Source organism: Entelurus aequoreus, linkage group LG22 (genome assembly GCF_033978785.1).
Source record: "Entelurus aequoreus isolate RoL-2023_Sb linkage group LG22, RoL_Eaeq_v1.1, whole genome shotgun sequence".
NCBI lineage: Eukaryota > Metazoa > Chordata > Actinopteri > Syngnathiformes > Syngnathidae > Entelurus > Entelurus aequoreus.
Genome location: NC_084752.1, coordinates 38,207,309 through 38,225,999, shown reverse-complemented (window position 1 = coordinate 38,225,999; position 18,691 = coordinate 38,207,309). Strand labels below are relative to the sequence as shown.

General features: G+C 38.7%; 1 protein-coding gene across 1 annotated transcript in view; it reads left to right on the top strand.

Moving 5' to 3' along the window:
- Nucleotides 1-18,691, top strand: part of LOC133639435 (nucleosome-remodeling factor subunit BPTF-like) — a 133,750-nt gene that overhangs the window by 65,497 nt on the left and 49,562 nt on the right. The window contains exons 26-28 of the mRNA XM_062032726.1: nt 1,759-1,863; nt 7,647-7,808; nt 11,603-11,685. Of these exons, the coding sequence (XP_061888710.1) occupies nt 1,759-1,863; nt 7,647-7,808; nt 11,603-11,685 (350 nt within the window). The remainder of the gene's footprint in view (nt 1-1,758; nt 1,864-7,646; nt 7,809-11,602; nt 11,686-18,691) is intronic.

The following is an 18,691-nucleotide window of genomic DNA, read 5'->3' as shown; positions in this document are numbered from 1 at the left end:
GGAGTTATTAGGGTTTAAGTCTTCAACTCTAGAAAGTATTTCAATGGGTGTTCTAGGAGTTACTAGGGTTTAAGTCTTCAACTCTAGAAAGTATTTCAATGGGTGTTCTAGGAGTTATTAGGGTTTAAGTCTTCAACTCTAGAAAGTATTTCAATGGCTGTTCTAGGAGTTATTAGGGTTTAAGTCTTCAACTCTAGAAAGTATTTCAATGGGTGTTCTAGGAGTTATTAGGGTTTAAGTCTTCAACTCTAGAAAGTATTTCAATGGCTGTTCTAGGAGTTATTAGGGTTTAAGTCTTCAACTCTAGAAAGTATTTCAATGGGTGTTGTAGGAGTTATTAGGGTTTAAGTCTTCAACTCTAGAAAGTATTTCAATGGGTGTTCTAGGAGTTATTAGGGTTTAAGTCTTCAACTCTAGAAAGTATTTCAATGGCTGTTCTAGGAGTTATTAGGGTTTAAGTCTTCAACTCTAGAAAGTATTTCAATGGGTGTTGTAGGAGTTATTAGGGTTTAAGTCTTCAACTCTAGAAAGTATTTCAATGGGTGTTGTAGGAGTTATTAGGGTTTAAGTCTTCAACTCTAGAAAGTATTTCAATGGGTGTTGTAGGAGTTATTAGGGTTTAAGTCTTCAACTCTAGAAAGTATTTCAATGGGTGTTGTAGGAGTTATTAGGGTTTAAGTCTTCAACTCTAGAAAGTATTTCAATGGGTGTTGTAGGAGTTATTAGGGTTTAAGTCTTCAACTCTAGAAAGTATTTCAATGGGTGTTCTAGGAGTTATTAGGGTTTAAGTCTTCAACCCTAGAAAGTATTTCAATGGGTGTTGTAGGAGTTATTAGGGTTTAAGTCTTCAACTCTAGAAAGTATTTCAATGGGTGTTGTAGGAGTTATTAGGGTAATGTAGGTCCCAGCAGGTCAGACAGGAACAAAGCAGAGTGTTTCCAGAGCAGCCAGCCACAAACACATGTGTCACAAACAGATGTGGAAGCACATTTTTACGTGATAATATATCATATTGTAGGTGTTTATTACACTTTAAATTCATATTTTGCTGTTTGTTACATTGTTGTAGTGTTTTGCTAGATTGTAAAAGATACACAACTATGGAGGAGCTGCTCTGACAAGTAAAAGATGTTCATATGTTGTTAATATTCAGTCTTTTATTGTTCATAGTTAATATTGTAAATCACACTTTCTTTATTTTCATGTACATTTTGGGTGTTCCATTCAGTATAAAACTGTAAAATTCCATTCTGTTTTTTTGAGGTGGTCTGTCATGACTTTTTTAGAAGTCTAAGGGACATTGTGACTTTTGGTATTAGTGTTCCTGGGGAAAAGGGATCCAAACACACATACAGTACAGCAGATGTTTACAGTTAAATGTGTATATATCATTTATACACACATACACTTTGGCCCCCAGACACATTTTTTCTGTAAATGTGGCCCCCAAGTCCAAATATTTGCCCATCTCTGGTATACATCAACAATAGGATTTGCCTGAGTGGCTGTACAGGACAGTTATTGTATTAGTTTTTTTAAATCGATGTTTGATTCTTTTGAATAGATTAAGAATAGTTACAAGTAAGAATCACAATTCATTCGAAAAATCGTTTTTTGTTCTTTTTTGCACCCCTTTTTTGTGATACTATTACTTTGCATACTTCAAATGAGGTATAGGGGACACGCAGTATTTCTCTAGTCCTATTATTATTATTGTGAGCTTAATTGCATGAGTGCTTGTTGTGGTTGATGCTGAAGGTGCTGGCCCAGCTGCAGACTCCCAGTGGCACATCTGTACCGCAGCACTTCAAACTGCAGCTGCCTGTTCACATACAACAGACCAAGTCAGCTCAGGGAGGAGAGGTAATGCCTCCTACATCACATCTTTTTCAACACATTGTTTTGCTTTGGATTTTCTCACTTTAAACGATGCTAACAATTTCATTGAATAAATGAAATGTGTGTAAAAAAAAAAATTGGTAAATACAAAAACCAGTGCAGAAATATTGCTTGAAAACTCCAGATTGACTTTGGCTAAATGATGACTGAATCACCTTGTTAGTTGGTTCTGAGACAGGATCCATTGCTTCAATCAAGTTACTGGAAGTGCGTCGTCAGCAAATATCTGCACTCATTTTTTTACACTGAATTTTCAAACAATGTATTTTCAACTCACATTTTGCTCACTAATTTGTGTTCAATGAAGTTGTCAGCATAATTGGATTCAAAATTCAGTTCACAAAATTCCAACGCAGAAAATTCAGTGACATGAATTCAGTGGCAAAAAAGGCTTTAGTAACAAATGAGCCTCCATAAAGATGAAATAGTCCCTCTGATAGACCAAGTTCCCCAATGACTCACTGTCTTAAATCGCCTTGGTTGTCAGCACCAAAAAAAACCCAATGAAAGCAAAAAGTGTAGGAACACAACAGCTGTCAGGTGTTCTGAACAGTAGTTGTATCACAATTACAAGTAAACATTTGCTGTTTGCTTGACATACAATGACAGGCTGTCAATCACAGTCAGTGTTGGTGATAACGCCGTTACTTTTACTAGTAAGGAGAAATATAATGAATTACTTTACCATGAATTGATGAACGTGGAAAAACTTATTGGGGTGTTACCATTTAGTGGTCAATTGTAGGGAATATGTACTGTACTGTGCAATCTACTAATAAAAGTCTCAATCAATCAATCAATTTAAGGTCCGTTACAAAGCCGTTAGCGATAGCTCGATGTAACGTGGAAAGCTACTTTTGATGTGGTTTTAAGTGCAGGAAATATATTTTGACTGGTGAAAGCAACACTAAAATGAACTTGATATGAAACAGGAAGAGGTACACAACAAACGCACACATACACAATGGCAATGATGAACAAAAAAGTCATCATGGAAGTGACAAACTAGCCATCCAAACAATACACCGTTTGTTGATAAGAAGATATGACATTCAATCCCTTTATTAGCCAGAGGTAACACAATCCGGTGGAAAGATTTCAAAGAGCTGGCGCTGCTAACCGCTAAAGCTAACAAACACAGTTGGATGACGTCATACGTCACTAGGCAACAGGCCCCCTAACGTATTTATTACTTTCCCTAGTAATTATTGACATTTATTAAAGAGTCATTCACTGACTTTTTTGGTACAAGTAACTGTAGTTCATGACTTTTTGGAAATAATGTTCACGTTCACAGAATACATCTTTGAGGGTGCAAGGATTGGAAAATGGCTTTATTTCTGTGAGTGAACTTTTCCAAACACTGCTAGTCTTTTTCTTGTGTACGTGTGTATTAGTGGGGCGTTGTACCAGGAAGAAGACGTTTAAGACATGTGACATACAGCAACTCCAAGATAAATCTTCTGCCCAAAACTCACTTTTCTTACCCATTGCTACTTGCTTCTGTGTGTCTGCTATTTGCAAAAGTCCCTTGAAATAAAACCGTGGAGATATTTAGAAAAGAATATTGCCTTCCTTTATACTTCCAGGAAACGTTTGGAATTAGCCCTAATTTGTGACGTTTTTCCCAAGTGTGACGTCAGCAAAATATTCATGTATGGTAGAAATGTACCCAAGGGGCTTTGCACTGATCCTCCATTGTAGGCAATAAGCCTTCTCTAGCCTTCTGTTGTGGGGCAGACTGGCTCCTATATGCACATGCTGTTGCCACTTCTAATACAAAGTAGCGTACAGTTCAAAGTTCATCTGTCAGTAGCCTCGCTATGGAAGCGCTACAAACTACAACAAAGATGGCGGGGAGCCACGTAAATAAGACCGCCTAAGAAAACGGAGCATCCTAAAGAGACAGTTAGAAAGCGGCTTCAAATCTATGCAACATTGTGACCAAAGAACCACCATTACATCTTAGCAAGTTTTAAATGTAGAAAAGTATGATAATATGACCCCTTTAAGAAAAAAACATCTCTTCTTCCCAGACCAAAGCCACTGGGATGTGACAGGATGATATTCACATGATGTCATGTTACAGCCTTCTTCCAAAATGGAATACATTCATTTTGTCCTCAAAATCCTTTTTTTTTAATTTCATTTATTGAAATTTTTTTTTAAATTTCATTTATTGAAAATGATCCTTTTTTATGTTTAATACTTTTGCAAAACATCCTAAAAATAACTTTTTCACATTATCATTATGGGGTATTGTGTGTAGAATTTTGAGGACCAAAATGAATGTATTCCATTTTGGAACATGGCAAAATGTGGAAAAAGTAAGGCGCTGAAAGTACTTAGTTGAGTCTTTATTTGAAGGGACAATGCACAGAAACATGAAGCTCAAAGACAGATATGTTCTGTACCAGATTAGAGCTAAATAGCTCATTTCCATCTGCAGTCCCTGGCTACCTAAATTAAAGGGATACAAAAATCATGCAATAAAATGATGACAATAAAATCATACACAAGTATTAAGAAAAAAGTCCTAAAATGCCCCTTCATGGACACATACTTAATATACAATACAAGCACACCTCATTTACATCATCACACAAAGACAATACATGCTCTTGTTCACATCTGTCATCATTTGTAAAAACAACCATGATTTTAACACACACACCTCACAATTGACAATAAAAATGCTCTCATGGATAAATATAATACACATTAGGTATGCAGCAGTTCCCTCGGCAGTATTAGATTTCATAAGAGATGTCCGATAATGGCTTTTTTGCTGATATGCGATATTCCAATATTGTTAATTACCGATACGGATATATACAGTGGTGGAATGAACACATTATTATGCCTCATTTTGTTGTGATGCCCCGCTGGATGCATTAAACAATGTAACAAGCTTTTACAAAATAAATCAACTCAAGTTATGGAAAAAAAGTGCCAACATGGCACTGCCATATTTATTATTGAAGTCACAAAGTGCATTATTGTTGTTAACATGCCTCAAAACAGCAGCTTGGAATTTGGGACATGCTCTCCCTGAGAGAATCCTGATAGCCACTACAACTATGGCAAATACTATACTTTCACTTTCACAAAGTGCATTTGTTTTTGTTTGTTTTTGAAACATGCCTCAAAACACCAGCTACAAAAACAATGAAGGCACACAGCTTCAGTCTAGAGTGTACTAGAAACTGGCCTCAATCTGCCCTGTTCTTAACATATTCGTTAGGGATGTCCGATAATGGCTTTTTTGCCGATATTCCGATATTGTCCAACTCTTAATTACCAATACCGATATCAACCGATACCGATATATACAGTCGTGGAATGAACACATTATTATGCCTAATTTGGACAACCAGGTATGGTGAAGATAAGGTCCTTTTAAAAAAAAATCATATAATAAAATAAGATAAATAAATTAAAAACATTTTCTTGAATAAAAAAGAAAGTAAAACAATATAAAAACAGTTACATAGAAACTACCGTAATTTCCGGACTATAGGCCGCTACTTTTTCCCCTCGTTCTGGTCCCTGCGGCTTATACAAGGGTGCGGCTTATACAAGGGTGCGGCTTATATACGGCCTGTTCTTCTCCGACACCGACGAAGAGGATTTGGGTGGTTTTAGTACGCAGGAGGAAGACGATAACACAATGATTAAAGACTGACTTTTCATATACCGGTAGGCTGCTTATTTTGATAACGTACAGGCGAGCACTTTGTATTACTTTGCACCGTTGTATTATTTGTACTCTGCACGAATGCTGTTCGCCATGTCAAAGATGTGAAAGTTTGATTGTATGATTGAAAGTTTTATAGTTAATAAATGGGACGCTTTGCGTTCCCAAACAGTCATCTCTGTCCCGACAATCCCCTCCGTGGTAGCAGGAACCCCTATATACTACGCTAATTACACTATATACTACGCTAATTACACTATATACTACGCTAATTACACTATATACTACGCTAATTACACTATATACTACGCTAATTACACTATATACTACGCTAATTACACTATATACTACGCTAATTACACTATATACTACGCTAATTACACTATATACTACGCTAATTACACATCAAAACCCTGCGGCTTATAGTCGGGTGCGGCTTATATATGGAGCAATCTGTATTTTCCCCTAAATTTAGCTGGTGTGGCTTATAGTCAGGTGCGGCTTATAGTCCGGAAATGACGGTAGTAATGAATGAAAATGAGTAAAATGAAGTGTTAAAGGTTAGTACTATTAGTGGAGCAGCAGCATGCACAATCATGGACTGTATCCCTTGCAGACTGTATTGATATATTGTTAATATTAATAACTGTATCCCTTGCAGACTGTATTGATATATATTGATATATAATGTAGGAAGCAGAATATTAATAACAGAAGGAAACAACCCTTTTGTGTGAATGAGTGTAAATGGGGGAGGGAGGTTTTTTGGGGTTGGTGCACTAATTGTAAGTGTATCTTGTGTTTTTTATGTGGATTTAATAAAAAAACAAAAAACGATGCCGATAATAAAAAAAAAACGATACCGATAATTTCCGATATTACATTTTAAAGCATTTATCGACCGATATTATCGGACATCTCTAGATTTCATCATAGGATAGGTCTTTATTGTCATTGCAACAAGTACAAGAAAACTATGTTTTCAGCAAGATGTATTGCCATTAGAAGGTTTATGTCCTCATCCTCTCACAATGTAGATGGTGACCATCCAGGTTTATGTCCTCATCCTCTCACAATGTAGATGGTGACCATCCAGGTTTATGTCCTCATCCTCTCACAATGTAGATGGTTACCATCCAGGTTTATGTCCTCATCCTCTCACAATGTAGATGGTGACCATCCAGGTTTATGTCCTCATCCTCTCACAATGTAGATGAGGAACATGGTGACCATCTAGGTTTATGTCCTCATCCTCTCACAATGTAGATGGTGACCATCCAGGTTTATGTCCTCATCCTCTCACAATGTAGATGGTTACCATCCAGGTTTATGTCCTCATCCTCTCACAATGTAGATGGTTACCATCCAGGTTTATGTCCTCATCCTCTCACAATGTAGATGGTGACCATCCAGGTTTATGTCCTCATCCTCTCACAATGTAGATGAGGAACATGGTGACCATCTAGGTTTATGTCCTCATCCTCTCACAATGTAGATGGTGACCATCCAGGTTTATGTCCTCATCCTCTCACAATGTAGATGAGGAACATGGTGACCATCTAGGTTTATGTCCTCATCCTCTCACAATGTAGATGGTGACCATCCAGGTTTATGTCCTCATCCTCTCACAATGTAGATGGTTACCATCCAGGTTTATGTCCTCATCCTCTCACAATGTAGATGGTTACCATCCAGGTTTATGTCCTCATCCTCTCACAATGTAGATGGTGACCATCCAGGTTTATGTCCTCATCCTCTCACAATGTAGATGAGGAACATGGTGACCATCTAGGTTTATGTCCTCATCCTCTCACAATGTAGATGGTGACCATCCAGGTTTATGTCCTCATCCTCTCACAATGTAGATGGTTACCATCCAGGTTTATGTCCTCATCCTCTCACAATGTAGATGGTTACCATCCAGGTTTATGTCCTCATCCTCTCACAATGTAGATGGTGACCATCCAGGTTTATGTCCTCATCCTCTCACAATGTAGATGAGGAACATGGTGACCATCTAGGTTTATGTCCTCATCCTCTCACAATGTAGATGGGGAACGTGGTGACCATCCAGGCGGCGTCCATACAGGAGCAGCTCCAGAGGATCCAACAGCTCCGAGAGCAGCAGAAGAAGAAGAAGAAACAAGCCGCAGAAGCCAAGAAAGAGCAAGCCCTCAACTCTGTCAGCCAGAGAGACCTGATTCAGAAACAGGTGTGTCCATCACACAAGTCAATATTAATGATTCAGAAACAGGTGTGTCCATCACACAAGTCAATATTAATGATTCAGAAACAGGTGTGTCCATCACACAAGTCAATATTAATGATTCAGAAACAGGTGTGTCCATCACACAAGTCAATATTAATGATTCAGAAACAGGTGTGTCCATCACACAAGTCAAGAATATTAATGATTCAGAAACAGGTGTGTCCATCACACAAGTCAAGAATATTAATGATTCAGAAACAGGTGTGTCCATCATACAAGTCAAGAATATTAATGATTCAGAAACAGGTGTGTCCATCACACAAGTCAAGAATATTAATGATTCAGAAACAGGTGTGTCCATCATACAAGTCAAGAATATTAATGATTCAGAAACAGGTGTGTCCATCACACAAGTCAAGAATATTAATGATTCAGAAACAGGTGTGTCCATCATACAAGTCAAGAATATTAATGATTCAGAAACAGGTGTGTCCATCACACAAGTCAATATTAATGATTCAGAAACAGGTGTGTCCATCATACAAGTCAAGAATATTAATGATTCAGAAACAGGTGTGTCCATCATACAAGTCAATATTAATGATTCAGAAACAGGTGTGTCCATCACACAAGTCAAGAATATTAATGATTCAGAAACAGGTGTGTCCATCACACAAGTCAATATTAATGATTCAGAAACAGGTGTGTCCATCACACAAGTCAAGAATATTAATGATTCAGAAACAGGTGTGTCCATCATACAAGTCAAGAATATTAATGATTCAGAAACAGGTGTGTCCATCACACAAGTCAAGAATATTAATGATTCAGAAACAGGTGTGTCCATCATACAAGTCAAGAATATTAATGATTCAGAAACAGGTGTGTCCATCACGCAAGTCAATATTAATGATTCAGAAACAGGTGTGTCCATCACACAAGTCAAGAATATTAATGATTCAGAAACAGGTGTGTCCATCACACAAGTCAAGAATATTAATGATTCAGAAACAGGTGTGTCCATCATACAAGTCAAGAATATTAATGATTCAGAAACAGGTGTGTCCATCACACAAGTCAAGAATATTAATGATTCAGAAACAGGTGTGTCCATCATACAAGTCAAGAATATTAATGATTCAGAAACAGGTGTGTCCATCACACAAGTCAAGAATATTAATGATTCAGAAACAGGTGTGTCCATCATACAAGTCAAGAATATTAATGATTCAGAAACAGGTGTGTCCATCATACAAGTCAAGAATATTAATGATTCAGAAACAGGTGTGTCCATCACACAAGTCAAGAATATTAATGATTCAGAAACAGGTGTGTCCATCATACAAGTCAAGAATATTAATGATTCAGAAACAGGTGTGTCCATCACGCAAGTCAATATTAATGATTCAGAAACAGGTGTGTCCATCACACAAGTCAATATTAATGATTCAGAAACAGGTGTGTCCATCACACAAGTCAAGAATATTAATGATTCAGAAACAGGTGTGTCCATCACACAAGTCAAGAATATTAATGATTCAGAAACAGGTGTGTCCATCATACAAGTCAAGAATATTAATGATTCAGAAACAGGTGTGTCCATCACACAAGTCAAGAATATTAATGATTCAGAAACAGGTGTGTCCATCATACAAGTCAAGAATATTAATGATTCAGAAACAGGTGTGTCCATCACACAAGTCAAGAATATTAATGATTCAGAAACAGGTGTGTCTATCATACAAGTCAAGAATATTAATGATTCAGAAACAGGTGTGTCCATCACACAAGTCAAGAATATTAATGATTCAGAAACAGGTGTGTCCATCACACAAGTCAAGAATATTAATGATTCAGAAACAGGTGTGTCCATCACACAAGTCAAGAATATTAATGATTCAGAAACAGGTGTGTCCATCACACAAGTCAAGAATATTAATGATTCAGAAACAGGTGTGTCCATCATACAAGTCAAGAATATTAATGATTCAGAAACAGGTGTGTCCATCACACAAGTCAAGAATATTAATGATTCAGAAACAGGTGTGTCCATCACACAAGTCAAGAATATTAATGATTCAGAAACAGGTGTGTCCATCATACAAGTCAAGAATATTAATGATTCAGAAACAGGTGTGTCCATCACGCAAGTCAATATTAATGATTCAGAAACAGGTGTGTCCATCACACAAGTCAATATTAATGATTCAGAAACAGGTGTGTCCATCACACAAGTCAAGAATATTAATGATTCAGAAACAGGTGTGTCCATCACACAAGTCAAGAATATTAATGATTCAGAAACAGGTGTGTCCATCACACAAGTCAAGAATATTAATGATTCAGAAACAGGTGTGTCCATCACACAAGTCAAGAATATTAATGATTCAGAAACAGGTGTGTCCATCACACAAGTCAAGAATATTAATGATTCAGAAACAGGTGTGTCCATCACACAAGTCAATATTAATGATTCAGAAACAGGTGTGTCCATCACACAAGTCAAGAATATTAATGATTCAGAAACAGGTGTGTCCATCACACAAGTCAAGAATATTAATGATTCAGAAACAGGTGTGTCCATCACACAAGTCAAGAATATTAATGATTCAGAAACAGGTGTGTCCATCATACAAGTCAAGAATATTAATGATTCAGAAACAGGTGTGTCCATCACACAAGTCAAGAATATTAATGATTCAGAAACAGGTGTGTCCATCACACAAGTCAAGAATATTAATGATTCAGAAACAGGTGTGTCCATCACACAAGTCAATATTAATGATTCAGAAACAGGTGTGTCCATCACACAAGTCAAGAATATTAATGATTCAGAAACAGGTGTGTCCATCACACAAGTCAAGAATATTAATGATTCAGAAACAGGTGTGTCCATCACACAAGTCAAGAATATTAATGATTCAGAAACAGGTGTGTCCATCACACAAGTCAAGTTGTCAATGATTCAGAAACAGGTGTGTCCATCACACAAGTCAAGAATATTAATGATTCAGAAACAGGTGTGTCCATCACACAAGTCAAGAATATTAATGATTCAGAAACAGGTGTGTCCATCACACAAGTCAAGAATATTAATGATTCAGAAACAGGTGTGTCCATCACACAAGTCAAGAATATTAATGATTCAGAAACAGGTGTGTCCATCACACAAGTCAAGTATATTAAAGATTCAGAAACAGGTGTGTCCATCACACAAGTCAAGAATATTAATGATTCAGAAACAGGTGTGTCCATCACACAAGTCAAGAATATTAATGATTCAGAAACAGGTGTGTCCATCACACAAGTCAAGAATATTAATGATTCAGAAACAGGTGTGTCCATCATACAAGTCAAGAATATTAATGATTCAGAAACAGGTGTGTCCATCACACAAGTCAAGAATATTAATGATTCAGAAACAGGTGTGTCCATCACACAAGTCAAGAATATTAATGATTCAGAAACAGGTGTGTCCATCACACAAGTCAATATTAATGATTCAGAAACAGGTGTGTCCATCACACAAGTCAAGTTGTCAATGATTCAGAAACAGGTGTGTCCATCACACAAGTCAAGTATATTAATGATTCAGAAACAGGTGTGTCCATCACACAAGTCAAGTATATTAATGATTCAGAAACAGGTGTGTCCATCACACAAGTCAAGAATATTAATGATTCAGAAACAGGTGTGTCCATCACACAAGTCAAGAATATTAATGATTCAGAAACAGGTGTGTCCATCACACAAGTCAAGTTGTCAATGAAGACTCGACACTACTTTGTCTTTCTCAGGTTGTAACCAAGCAGAATGCTTTCATTGAATATCTCAAGCAGAAGAAGACTGTCACACCTGAGGAGAAAGAAGAGAATCAGAGGTTTGTGCGTGTGTGTGTGTGTGTGTGTGTGTGTGTGTGTGTGTGTGTGTGTGTGTGTGTGTGTGTGTGTGTGTGTGTGTTTTTTTCTTCTGTTTTGATGAAACCAACTGGGTGCCCAGCATGCAAAGGTTAGGGTGTGTAACCAGCCCCACCAGGAAGATCAGAAAGACTAATCAGCTCATAAATGACTGCCACACCCCAGGTCTTCTCTAGTCTATAAAGGGGAACTGACTGCCACACCCCAGGTCTTCTCTAGTCTATAAAGGGGAACTGACTGCCACACCCCAGGTCTTCTCTAGTCTATAAAGGGGAACTGACTGCCACACCCCAGGTCTTCTCTAGTCTATAAAGGGGAACTGACTGCCACACCCCAGGTCTTCTCTAGTCTATAAAGGGGAACTGACTGCCACACCCCAGGTCTTCTCTAGTCTATAAAGGGGAACTGACTGCCACACCCCAGGTCTTCTCTAGTCTATAGAGGGAACTGACTGCCACACCCCAGGTCTTCTCTAGTCTATAAAGGGAACTGACTGCCACACCCCAGGTCTTCTCTAGTCTATAAAGGGGAACTGCACTTTTTTGGGAATGTTGTCTATTATTCACAATCATTATGTAAGACAAGAACACATGTGTGTGTTTTCTTTTTTTATGAATTCCAAATACTAAATAAATGTGATCCAAAGTCCGCTTACAATGAAGCCTATTTGAGATGATCTAGTCTGCCTCTAAAGTCCTTCAGAGAACATCAAAAGACCTCCATTAAGGTTATATACATGATGTAAGTATATACATGATGTAAGTATATACATGATGTAAGTATATACATGATGTAAGTATATACATGATGTAAGTATATGCATGATGTAAGTATATACATGTTGTAAGTATATACATGATGTAAGTATATACATGATGTAAGTATATACATGATGTAAGTATATACATGTTGTAAGTATATACATGATGTAAGTATATACATGATGTAAGTATATACATGATGTAAGTATATACATGATGTAAGTATATACATGTTGTAAGTATATACATGATGTAAGTATATACATGATGTAAGTATATACATGATGTAAGTATATACATGATATATATATATATATACACTATATTGCTAAAAGTATTTGGCCAGCCATCCAAATGATGAGAATCACTAATCACAGGTATATCCAATCAAGCACTTAGGCCTGTGTTTGACCCCCACAGGCACGCTGGTGCACACCCTGGCCTGTGTTTGACCCCCACAGGCACGCTGGTGCACACCCTGGCCTGTGTTTGACCCCACAGGCACGCTGGTGCACACCCTGGCCTGTGTTTGACCCCACAGGCACGCTGGTGCAGCCATCAAGGCGCTCCGCTGCTCACACCAATCCACCACTTTCTCCCCTCTCTGCGAATGTTAGCGGACACAAGTCAACGTACTGGTGACGCATTTACTGTAATAGGCCATCTGACTCTCACCACATCCTTGTAGTTGGCTGAGCTCCACACAAAGATGTGGGACTTCTCAATAGGAGATATATTTCAGAAGGCGGGGCCTTGTAAACAAATCCTTGTATGCGATTGGATAAAACACTTGTGTGTTATGTTGAACCACGTGCTACTTCAAGCACTCACATGGTGATCCAGCCGTGACGCTGATGGGAGCCACGCTGGGAAGTCCAGAGCAGAATATTGGATAACCACAGAGCCAAAAGTGAGAGAACTTTTACAGCAATGTCAGTAGATGTGACAATAGCACCATCAATGTCAGTAGATGTGACAATAGCACCATCAATGTCAGTAGATGTGACAATAGCACCATCAATGTCAGTAGATGTGACAATAGCACCATCAATGTCAGTAGATGTGACAATAGCACCATCAATGTCAGCAGATGTGACAATAGCACCATCAATGTCAGCAGATGTGACAATAGCACCATCAATGTCAGTAGATGTGACAATAGCACCATCAATGTCAGTAGATGTGACAATAGCACCATCAATGTCAGTAGATGTGACAATAGCACCATCAATGTCAGTAGATGTGACAATAGCACCATCAATGTCAGTAGATGTGACAATAGCACCATCAATGTCAGTAGATGTGACAATAGCACCATCAATGTCAGTAGATGTGACAATAGCACCATCAATGTCAGTAGATGTGACAATAGCACCATCAATGTCAGTAGATGTGACAATAGCACCATCAATGTCAGTAGATGTGACAATAGCACCATCAATGTCAGTAGATGTGACAATAGCACCATCAATGTCAGCAGATGTGACAATAGCACCATCAATGTCAGCAGATGTGACAATAGCACCATCAATGTCAGTAGATGTGACAATAGCACCATCAATGTCAGTAGATGTGACAATAGCACCATCAATGTCAGTAGATGTGACAATAGCACCATCAATGTCAGTAGATGTGACAATAGCACCATCAATGTCAGTAGATGTGACAATAGCACCATCAATGTCAGTAGATGTGACAATAGCACCATCAATGTCAGTAGATGTGACAATAGCACCATCAATGTCAGTAGATGTGACAATAGCACCATCAATGTCAGTAGATGTGACAATAGCACCATCAATGTCAGTAGATGTGACAATAGCACCATCAATGTCAGCAGATGTGACAATAGCACCATCAATGTCAGCAGATGTGACAATAGCACCATCAATGTCAGCAGATGTGACAATAGCACCATCAATGTCAGTAGATGTGACAATAGCACCATCAATGTCAGCAGATGTGACAATAGCACCATCAATGTCAGCAGATGTGACAATAGCACCATCAATGTCAGTAGATGTGACAATAGCACCATCAATGTCAGCAGATGTGACAATAGCACCATCAATGTCAGTAGATGTGACAATAGCACCATCAATGTCAGTAGATGTGACAATAGCACCATCAATGTCAGTAGATGTGACAATAGCACCATCAATGTCAGTAGATGTGACAATAGCACCATCAATGTCAGTAGATGTGACAATAGCACCATCAATGTCAGTAGATGTGACAATAGCACCATCAATGTCAGTAGATGTGACAATAGCACCATCAATGTCAGCAGATGTGACAATAGCACCATCAATGTCAGCAGATGTGACAATAGCACCATCAATGTCAGCAGATGTGACAATAGCACCATCAATGTCAGCAGATGTGACAATAGCACCATCAATGTCAGTAGATGTGACAATAGCACCATCAATGTCAGTAGATGTGACAATAGCATCATCAATGTCAGTAGATGTGACAATAGCACCATCAATGTCAGTAGATGTGACAATAGCACCATCAATGTCAGTAGATGTGACAATAGCACCATCAATGTCAGTAGATGTGACAATAGCACCATCAATGTCAGCAGATGTGACAATAGCACCATCAATGTCAGCAGATGTGACAATAGCACCATCAATGTCAGCAGATGTGACAATAGCACCATCAATGTCAGCAGATGTGACAATAGCACCATCAATGTCAGTAGATGTGACAATAGCACCATCAATGTCAGTAGATGTGACAATAGCACCATCAATGTCAGCAGATGTGACAATAGCACCATCAATGTCAGCAGATGTGACAATAGCACCATCAATGTCAGTAGATGTGACAATAGCACCATCAATGTCAGCAGATGTGACAATAGCACCATCAATGTCAGCAGATGTGACAATAGCACCATCAATGTCAGCAGATGTGACAATAGCACCATCAATGTCAGTAGATGTGACAATAGCACCATCAATGTCAGTAGATGTGACAATAGCACCATCAATGTCAGTAGATGTGACAATAGCACCATCAATGTCAGTAGATGTGACAATAGCACCATCAATGTCAGCAGATGTGACAATAGCACCATCAATGTCAGCAGATGTGACAATAGCACCATCAATGTCAGCAGATGTGACAATAGCACCATCAATGTCAGTAGATGTGACAATAGCACCATCAATGTCAGTAGATGTGACAATAGCACCATCAATGTCAGCAGATGTGACAATAGCACCATCAATGTCAGCAGATGTGACAATAGCACCATCAATGTCAGTAGATGTGACAATAGCACCATCAATGTCAGCAGATGTGACAATAGCACCATCAATGTCAGTAGATGTGACAATAGCACCATCAATGTCAGTAGATGTGACAATAGCACCATCAATGTCAGTAGATGTGACAATAGCACCATCAATGTCAGTAGATGTGACAATAGCACCATCAATGTCAGTAGATGTGACAATAGCACCATCAATGTCAGTAGATGTGACAATAGCACCATCAATGTCAGTAGATGTGACAATAGCACCATCAATGTCAGTAGATGTGACAATAGCACCATCAATGTCAGTAGATGTGACAATAGCACCATCAATGTCAGCAGATGTGACAATAGCACCATCAATGTCAGCAGATGTGACAATAGCACCATCAATGTCAGCAGATGTGACAATAGCACCATCAATGTCAGCAGATGTGACAATAGCACCATCAATGTCAGTAGATGTGACAATAGCACCATCAATGTCAGTAGATGTGACAATAGCATCATCAATGTCAGTAGATGTGACAATAGCACCATCAATGTCAGTAGATGTGACAATAGCACCATCAATGTCAGTAGATGTGACAATAGCACCATCAATGTCAGTAGATGTGACAATAGCACCATCAATGTCAGCAGATGTGACAATAGCACCATCAATGTCAGCAGATGTGACAATAGCACCATCAATGTCAGCAGATGTGACAATAGCACCATCAATGTCAGCAGATGTGACAATAGCACCATCAATGTCAGCAGATGTGACAATAGCACCATCAATGTCAGTAGATGTGACAATAGCACCATCAATGTCAGTAGATGTGACAATAGCACCATCAATGTCAGCAGATGTGACAATAGCACCATCAATGTCAGTAGATGTGACAATAGCACCATCAATGTCAGTAGATGTGACAATAGCACCATCAATGTCAGCAGATGTGACAATAGCACCATCAATGTCAGCAGATGTGACAATAGCACCATCAATGTCAGCAGATGTGACAATAGCACCATCAATGTCAGCAGATGTGACAATAGCACCATCAATGTCAGTAGATGTGACAATAGCACCATCAATGTCAGTAGATGTGACAATAGCACCATCAATGTCAGCAGATGTGACAATAGCACCATCAATGTCAGCAGATGTGACAATAGCACCATCAATGTCAGTAGATGTGACAATAGCACCATCAATGTCAGCAGATGTGACAATAGCATCATCAATGTCAGTAGATGTGACAATAGCACCATCAATGTCAGTAGATGTGACAATAGCACCATCAATGTCAGTAGATGTGACAATAGCACCATCAATGTCAGTAGATGTGACAATAGCACCATCAATGTCAGCAGATGTGACAATAGCACCATCAATGTCAGCAGATGTGACAATAGCACCATCAATGTCAGCAGATGTGACAATAGCACCATCAATGTCAGCAGATGTGACAATAGCACCATCAATGTCAGTAGATGTGACAATAGCACCATCAATGTCAGTAGATGTGACAATAGCACCATCAATGTCAGCAGATGTGACAATAGCACCATCAATGTCAGTAGATGTGACAATAGCACCATCAATGTCAGTAGATGTGACAATAGCACCATCAATGTCAGCAGATGTGACAATAGCACCATCAATGTCAGCAGATGTGACAATAGCACCATCAATGTCAGTAGATGTGACAATAGCACCATCAATGTCAGTAGATGTGACAATAGCACCATCAATGTCAGTAGATGTGACAATAGCACCATCAATGTCAGCAGATGTGACAATAGCACCATCAATGTCAGTAGATGTGACAATAGCACCATCAATGTCAGCAGATGTGACAATAGCACCATCAATGTCAGTAGATGTGACAATAGCACCATCAATGTCAGTAGATGTGACAATAGCACCATCAATGTCAGTAGATGTGACAATAGCACCATCAATGTCAGTAGATGTGACAATAGCACCATCAATGTCAGTAGATGTGACAATAGCACCATCAATGTCAGTAGATGTGACAATAGCACCATCAATGTCAGTAGATGTGACAATAGCACCATCAATGTCAGTAGATGTGACAATAGCACCATCAATGTCAGCAGATGTGACAATAGCACCATCAATGTCAGCAGATGTGACAATAGCACCATCAATGTCAGTAGATGTGACAATAGCACCATCAATGTCAGTAGATGTGACAATAGCACCATCAATGTCAGTAGATGTGACAATAGCACCATCAATGTCAGCAGATGTGACAATAGCACCATCAATGTCAGCAGATGTGACAATAGCACCATCAATGTCAGCAGATGTGACAATAGCACCATCAATGTCAGCAGATGTGACAATAGCACCATCAATGTCAGTAGATGTGACAATAGCACCATCAATGTCAGTAGATGTGACAATAGCACCATCAATGTCAGTAGATGTGACAATAGCACCATCAATGTCAGTAGATGTGACAATAGCACCATCAATGTCAGTAGATGTGACAATAGCACCATCAATGTCAGTAGATGTGACAATAGCACCATCAATGTCAGTAGATGTGACAATAGCACCATCAATGTCAGCAGATGTGACAATAGCACCATCAATGTCAGCAGATGTGACAATAGCACCATCAATGTCAGCAGATGTGACAATAGCACCATCAATGTCAGTAGATGTGACAATAGCACCATCAATGTCAGCAGATGTGACAATAGCACCATCAATGTCAGTAGATGTGACAATAGCACCATCAATGTCAGCAGATGTGACAATAGCACCATCAATGTCAGTAGATGTGACAATAGCACCATCAATGTCAGTAGATGTGACAATAGCACCATCAATGTCAGTAGATGTGACAATAGCACCATCAATGTCAGTAGATGTGACAATAGCACCATCAATGTCAGTAGATGTGACAATAGCACCAT